At 42.3% G+C, this 7,232-nt stretch overlaps 1 protein-coding gene across 1 annotated transcript in view; it reads right to left on the reverse strand.

The window, feature by feature from the left end:
* PIN4 (peptidylprolyl cis/trans isomerase, NIMA-interacting 4) overlaps positions 1 to 5,951 on the reverse strand; it is a 25,960-nt gene extending 20,009 nt beyond the window's left edge. The window contains exons 1-2 of the mRNA XM_007957561.2: positions 5,909 to 5,951; positions 1,255 to 1,328 (exon numbers count right to left, since the gene is read on the reverse strand). Coding sequence (XP_007955752.1) covers positions 1,255 to 1,328; positions 5,909 to 5,951 — 117 coding nt within the window. The remainder of the gene's footprint in view (positions 1 to 1,254; positions 1,329 to 5,908) is intronic.
* Positions 5,952 to 7,232: the final 1,281 nt, after the last annotated feature.

Genomic DNA, 7,232 nt, shown 5'->3' on the forward strand with positions numbered 1-7,232 from the left:
TATGCAGTGTTTTGCAGATTCTACATTATTCTTTAGCGTTGCATAGTATTCCATTGTGTGTATGTACCATAGTTTGGTTATCCATTCCCCAGTTGATAAAATTTTAATTTTTTAATAAACTTTTAGAATAGCTTTATTAGATTTATAGAAAAATTGTGACATTAGTACAGAGAATTTTCATATACTCCATACTTAGTTCCTTCTATTAACATTTTATACTGACATATTTGTCACAAGTAATGAACCAGCATGCTCCATCCTGTTACCTAGTTTATGACTATCTGACACTGACATGTTTGTCTTTTACTGTTTATTACATTTCTCCTTACTAGAACTTAAATTGCACAAGGGCTTACCTTATCTAATTTTGTTTTCCCTATTGTACCACTTAGAAAAGGCCTGGTGCTTGACAGTTTGTGGGATGGCTGAGTGAGGATGTGCTTGAGCAGGTAGATTCTCCTGGGCTGATGGCAGGGACACCACCAGGTGATTGAGAATAGTGCCAAGAGCCTGGGCTCTTCCCTGTACACTCTTAAAATCTGGAAGGTTGCTCCCAATATGAAAATGCTACCTTGTCAAAAATACTCAAAGGTCACTTATGAACAGTGGTCACAAGACATACCCATCTTAAATTTCAACATCAAGTGAGAACCACGGTCTCTCGTCAACCTGTGGAAAAGTAACCCAGACTCTGGAGAAGAACTGGCATCTAGGGTGGACCACTGCAAAGCAAAGACCATGCAATGTATCTTCCTCATCATGCACGCCCAGTACCATATGGATGGCTCCCTGGAACAGGTCCAGACTCTCACTTCGTTGGGTATGCCAGCAGGGGCTTGGATGTATCTACCTAACCTCTCTGGTCCCCTTCTCCTTAAGTGATGCTCATGAGGTCCTGTACCTACTTCAATCTGTGTCAGGGACTTACTGTTCCAGACTCAAATGCAATTATCAGTATAGCTCAACTCTGCCTTAACATAGGCTTTTAAAAATGCTCCTTACTTTCACAACCTTAGGATAAAATCTTACTTGCATGGGATCATAGTCAGTACACAGACAAGCAGGTGTGTTATGTGCTGTCATGTAACAATTCCACTACTGGATATTGTGTTGTCTTCAATTAGAAATAAAGCTTCATGGGACTGTTGCTCTGAGCGCTCTTCCTCTGTGTCAGCAGGCCTGTCTTCTCCTTTTATGTGTACAATTTATGTTAATTTATATTTAACATGAATAAAAAAGGAAATAACAACTTACCTTTACTGCATTGCCACCACCTTTGGGACCCTGTGTCGTCTTCTCAGCATTGTCATTCCCAGAGGCTGCTCCCCCTTTGGAGAAGATGACAGGTACTCATTTAAACTGTACCTCATTATTTATAGAAAAGTATAACTCACAACAGGAGTTGATACTTCCCCATCATCACACCACGTATTTAAAGGGAACTTTGCTAAACCCTTTGCTACATCAAATTAAATTAATATGTGACTTGCCTTTTTTTTTTTGGTGAATGCACTTTGGTTGCTTAAAGACACTTTATGTTTCTTTTTTTTATTGTGCTTTAGGTGCAAATTTACAGAGAATTTTACATCAACCTTTCATGTACATTTGGTTTCACTCCCCAGTTACCATCCCCAACCCTAACCCACTCTCCTCCTCTCCCTTCCCAGTAACTCCCCTCTCCCTATGTCCTTCTTAGTTATGTACTCCTGTCTGTCCAGCTTTTCCTCCTTGTGAATGTTGCCCTTCTACTGCCCCATGGCCAACTGCTCCATGGGATGTATCTCTGTAGAGTAGGTGGATGCATCGCCCTAGGTTACGTGTTCTGTTGGGCTGAGAGCCAGCCCTTGGGAGTGAGTTTTATCCCAGGCCTGAAATGTATCCCAGGGCCACAGTCTTGGGGGTCCCACCAGATTCCATCTGACCAGTAGTTCTGGTCATTATTGTGTTTTTAGATTTTGTTCCTTGTTTTTCCTCCCACCTTATCCAGGATCTCCAGTTTTGATCACTTCCTGAGTGGTTGGCATTGTTGGGTGGGCACCATCTAGTTCTTCTGGTCTTGAGGTCCATCATGTCCTAGGGCTGATTGTTTCCAAATGCCCTTGGTTTTCTTTACTCTTCTTTGCTTCCAATGATAGGATACCATTAGCTGCATCTTAGATGGCCACTCAAAAGCTTTTAAGACCTCAGTCACTACTCACTATAAAGTAGGTTGTGGAACAAGATTTTTATGTATTTTGTTGTGCCAATTGAGTCTGGTGTCCCCTAATACTATGGTCCTGAGTCAGTAGATCCAGTGGCTCTCCCACAGTGTCAGGCTGTCTATGAGGGATAGTTACATGCCTGTCTTCTGTTGCTTCAATAATGATTGTGGGTATTTTATATCACTAGTATTAGCCTCAGCTGACTCTGTCATTGGTCTAGAGTATATTCCTGTTCACTGACCCCCATTTGATCTTGTTGTCTATGTGTATCCTGTATCCTGGTGTTTGGTGTTAATGGTAATGCAGTATTGTGAATACTGGTATTAGCCTCTGTCGTCTCTTATGTGCACAATTCAGTGTCCTCTGTTTCTCCAATGTTATCATGCTGGTCACAGACTCTTTCCATACCATCCCTCCCCTTACCCAACTCCGCATTCGGCCCCCAACTAGTCTGAAATTATCCCCTCCCCTTCCCAGTAACCTACGAAGTGAGTTCCCTTCCCTAAGCAAACAAAACTTTTTGTTGTGATTTAAGTGAAAGTTCACAGAGCAAATTGGTTCTCCACTCAACAATTCATACATTTTGGTTTGTGACATTGATTGCAATCCCCACAATGTAACAGTACTCTTCTTACTTCCTCTGTGTTTACCGTTTCCCTTCATCCTTCTTTCTTATCCCTTCCTACCTTCTGAGCTTTATCCCTGGGCAAATGATGCCCTTTTGATCTTGTATGTTGATTATTCTAGGAGTGTATACTTCCCTAGTGTTACTATTCACCTTTTAGGCCTATCATTTGGCTGAAAGTTGAGCCATGGGGGTGAGTTCAGTTCCAGACCTGAAGATGACTCACCTGTCTTAAAACAGGAAATTCATGCTCTACATAAACCATCCTGGGAACTGGATACATAAACTTGTGTGCTAATAGTGAATAAGAGCTCCAGAAGCTGAATCTAGATTTTCTGGACCCAAATTCAAATCCTACCTTCTCAGAGAAAATCTCTGAGCTCTTGAAAAATTTCTAATAAATGCTTGTTATGTGCTGTCGAGTCGCATCTGACTCATAGCGACCCCTCCTTGGGTTTCCGAGGCAGTATCACTATGGAAGTAGATTACCCAACCTTCCTTCTGAGGAGTGGCTGGTGGGTTTGAACCGCTAGCCTTTTGGTTAGCGGTCAAGTGCCTTAGGCACTATGCTACCAGAGCTCCTTAATAAATACTACAACTACATATTTAATCACTCACAAGTCTTATATGTAAAGTCTAAAAATATATTTTAAATAAAGATCAACTTTGTCACCACCCATATTTGTCAAAAGGATATGTTCATCTTCAAATTTCTGGAGTCTAATACATTGCCCACTGATGTTTTCATAAGAAAAGTTATTAATATTGAGGTTAATCACCATTGGCAGCATCTTATGTTTTACTATTATGTCAACTTCTTGGCCAGTGGCACCTACTGACTGTTAGAGGCTGCTATTTCTGAAACTACTGTCAGATTAAGTACTCAGCTCAATAAACATTTCCTAAGTAACTACTAAAGGCCTGGCACTGGAGACACAATGAAGAGTAAGTATGACACTCTCCTTCAGGGAACTTCTATTCTAGTGGGAAAGATAGATATATAAAGAGATCATTTAAATAGAAAGCATTTGGTGCAATGAGACAATTATAGACAAGGGCCTGTGGAAGCAGAGAGAGACGTTCTGGCCAGGCAGGGAAGCACTGCTGGATGAATAGGAGCTGACTAGCTAAAGAAAGAAAACACAAGAAGACACTGGAAAATAGCATGGTATGTATAGGAAATTGTATAGCTGAAACAAAATATGAGGTGTGAGTACTATAAGATGAGACTGAAGAGATGGGTAAGGAGCAGGACATGAAGGGTCTTTGGGCCCCTTTAAGGGAAGTTAGAACTCATCCTCTAGGTAACAAGGAGCCATTGAAAAGTTTTAAGCAGGGGACTCCATCTTACACATCTTAGTATCTCTAATGCCTAGTACAGTGCCTGTCCCACGACAGGTGTTCAAGAAATGTCCAACTGAACTGAAACCCAGAAATACTACCAAAAGCCTGAAAAAATGCTGTCAAAATTTTGTTAAACTCTTAACTGAATTTGCTGTATATTCATTTAATTTTTTTTTTGTTGTTGAGAATACAGACAGCAAAACACACACCAATTCAAAAGTTTCTGGATGTTGTGTGTTCAATCTTGAAAGATGATACCTTCCAGTTATCCCATCCTTTCCCCTCCTGGATGCTGTCATCTTTTGATTGCCACCTCACTCTCTGATTTACCAAGAACTCTGGCATTATTTCAGGCTTCTGCTCCATCCTCACTCTTGCCAACATCTTGGATGACCTTACCATGTACACTGAGGAATCATCCACCAAGTTAACCTCACAGTTCTGGACTTTCTTCCTGAATGCCCATGCCTTTCTCTCTAGGCCACCTGCTTCCAGGGGCACCCAATGGAACTGTGCCACTCAGAACTAGTCTCTGGATACAACCTCCTATCCTTCCAGCTCTTTCATTCTTCATTCCCGTAACACTGGCTCTCTGACCTCACAGAAACCCCTTCCCCGAGTCCCTTTATCCTGCTATGTTCTCCCAGATCATCAGACTTCTCCCTCTCTTCCCAGTGTGGACCTCATGCTGGATCATTTGAACTGCATTCCCACTGGCACCCACCATTAAGTCCCTTGTGTTGCTACCTTTCTACTATAATTGCCCTATTAAACCTTAACCTTGGCTCAAGACTACAGCTAGCTCTTTACAGTTCTATATCCTGCCAATTGCATGATAAATCATGGTTGTTATGGTAAATCATCACTATACAGATCATGCCTTCTACAAATTCATGGTCTTCAATCTCAGTCTGGCTCTCAGCCCCGAGAGCAAACCTTTTATTTATGTTTCTGTCATCCCTCTCCCATTATCCTCCATGGCTATTCCAAACCTCAACCACTCTCAATATTCCTACTCAGTCCCTTCTAAAAAGGAGCTCTGGTGGCACAGTGGGTAAAGCATTTGGCTGCTAACCAGAAGGTCGTGGTTCAAACCCACCAGCTGCTCCAGGGGAACAAGATGAGGCAATCTACTTCCCTGAATATTTATAGCCTTGGAACCCAACAGGGGTCACTATGAGTCGAAATCGACTCTATGGCAGTGGGTTTTTGGTTTTGGTTACTATTTCTACTTTCCTCATTCTGGAGCTTCTTAAGAGCAAGAGCTGTGTCTTATTTTTATATACTCGGCGCTCAGCACTGTGCCTGACAAATATATTTCTGTTCAATGGATAAAGGAACCCTTTCCTGATGGTGGGGATGACATTCTGCAAACTTTAAAAGGAACTTTAAGGAACATAATAAATGTGTACTTCTTTTTATTGCTGACTTTTGATAAGATTAAATTTTACAACTACAATAATCCTTGAAATAGCAACCCCAAGTAATCGCATCCACCAGCTTCTACCACCCACCAGGACGGTCCCTGCACCATATCCCAACTGTAGTAGCCCCTCTTCCATGTGTCCTTTCTAAGCCTCTAAGCATTTGTCCTAAGGGACTCAGATAAAATCATTAGCAGCATCGTGGGACCACAACCACCTGCAGTCTTTGTCCCAGACTCTGAGGGTCACCTATCTGCTCCCTCCTCTCTCTCCTAACACATTCCCATTCTCCTTTGTTGCTCTGGCCGCTCTACCTTTTCCCCCTTTTCCAGTACCGCTCTTTCCTTTGGGTGGCATCTTCGAAACTTCTAGTTGAACTCTCAGCAGCTTCAGTTACTGTACAAAACCCCTCATGGCCCCATGGGCATGTCCTAAACAATGCCTGAAAGCGGCATCACAGTTAGTCGATCTTACCGCGGCTCCGGAAGCAGGCATATCCTTGGGCAGTCCCAGTCCTTTGGCCCTCGGACCAATCGGGTTGAAGATATCTGACCAACAAGCAGTCTAGAGGGGTGGAGCCAAAAGTAGACTTTAGGGCAGGAAATCCCGCCTCTTTGATTTTTGTTCCTTTTTGCGCACGCCGGTATTTGCACGAGCTTCCGAGTCCCCGCCACCCACCTTCTGCACGCCTGCGTAGTAGGAGACACTAGCCTCTGCATCCTTAATTACCCAGTTAGGCGAATCCCGTCTGACGAGTAAAGGAAAATCGCTGAGGCGTCCGTCTTCCACCCAAAAGCCTGCGGTTTTTCTTTTTCTTTTCTTTCTTCTTCTTCTTTTTTTTTTTTTTTAATAATTTTGCAGCTATAGCTGAGTCGAAAGGTAGTTAGTGTTTTTTGTTTGTTTGTTTTTCTTTTTTTAAGTCTATATCACTCCTTAAGGAGCTCTGGTGCCTTAGTGCATTTGACTGCTAACCAGAAGGTTGGCAGTTCCAGCCCACCAGCCCTCCAGGGAAGGCAGACTGGACAGTCTACTTCGGGAAAGATTTACAGCCCCAGAAACCCAAAGGGGGTCGCTATGAGTCGAAATCAACTCACTGGCAGTGAATTTTTTTAAAATTATTATTACTTCTCAGCCTCTTGTGGAACTCTGTAATGGAGAAAAATTGGAAGTAATTAAAAATGTTTCCCAGTAGGGTGGTACTGCTTAAATAACAATTCAGCCATACAAAAGACTAAACAAAAACCAAACCAAATTCACTGCCATCTAGTTGGACCCAACTCATAGCAACCCCTCCTTGGATTTCCGAGGCGCTATCACTATGGAAGTAGATTAACCAACCTTCTTTCTGAGGAGTGGCTGGTGGATTTGAACTGCCAGCCTTCTGATTAGCAGTCAAATGCCTTAGGCACCAGAGCGCCCATACAAAAGACTACTGGTAGTTTTTTTTTTCTTGATGACCTGTTCAGTTTCTCCTTTTGTGATGGGTTTGTTAAGATTTTCTACGTCAGATATTATTTGGGCAGTTAATGTGTTTCTAGGTATCTGTCCATTTCTTCCAGGTTTTCACGTTTGTTGCAGTACAGTTCTTCATAGTCAGTTCTCTTGTGGCATCACTTATTCCATTTCTTTTTTTTTTTT

This window comes from Orycteropus afer, unplaced genomic scaffold (assembly GCF_000298275.1).
Source record: "Orycteropus afer afer isolate SDZICR_OR568_19922 unplaced genomic scaffold, OryAfe1.0 scaffold00761, whole genome shotgun sequence".
NCBI lineage: Eukaryota > Metazoa > Chordata > Mammalia > Tubulidentata > Orycteropodidae > Orycteropus > Orycteropus afer.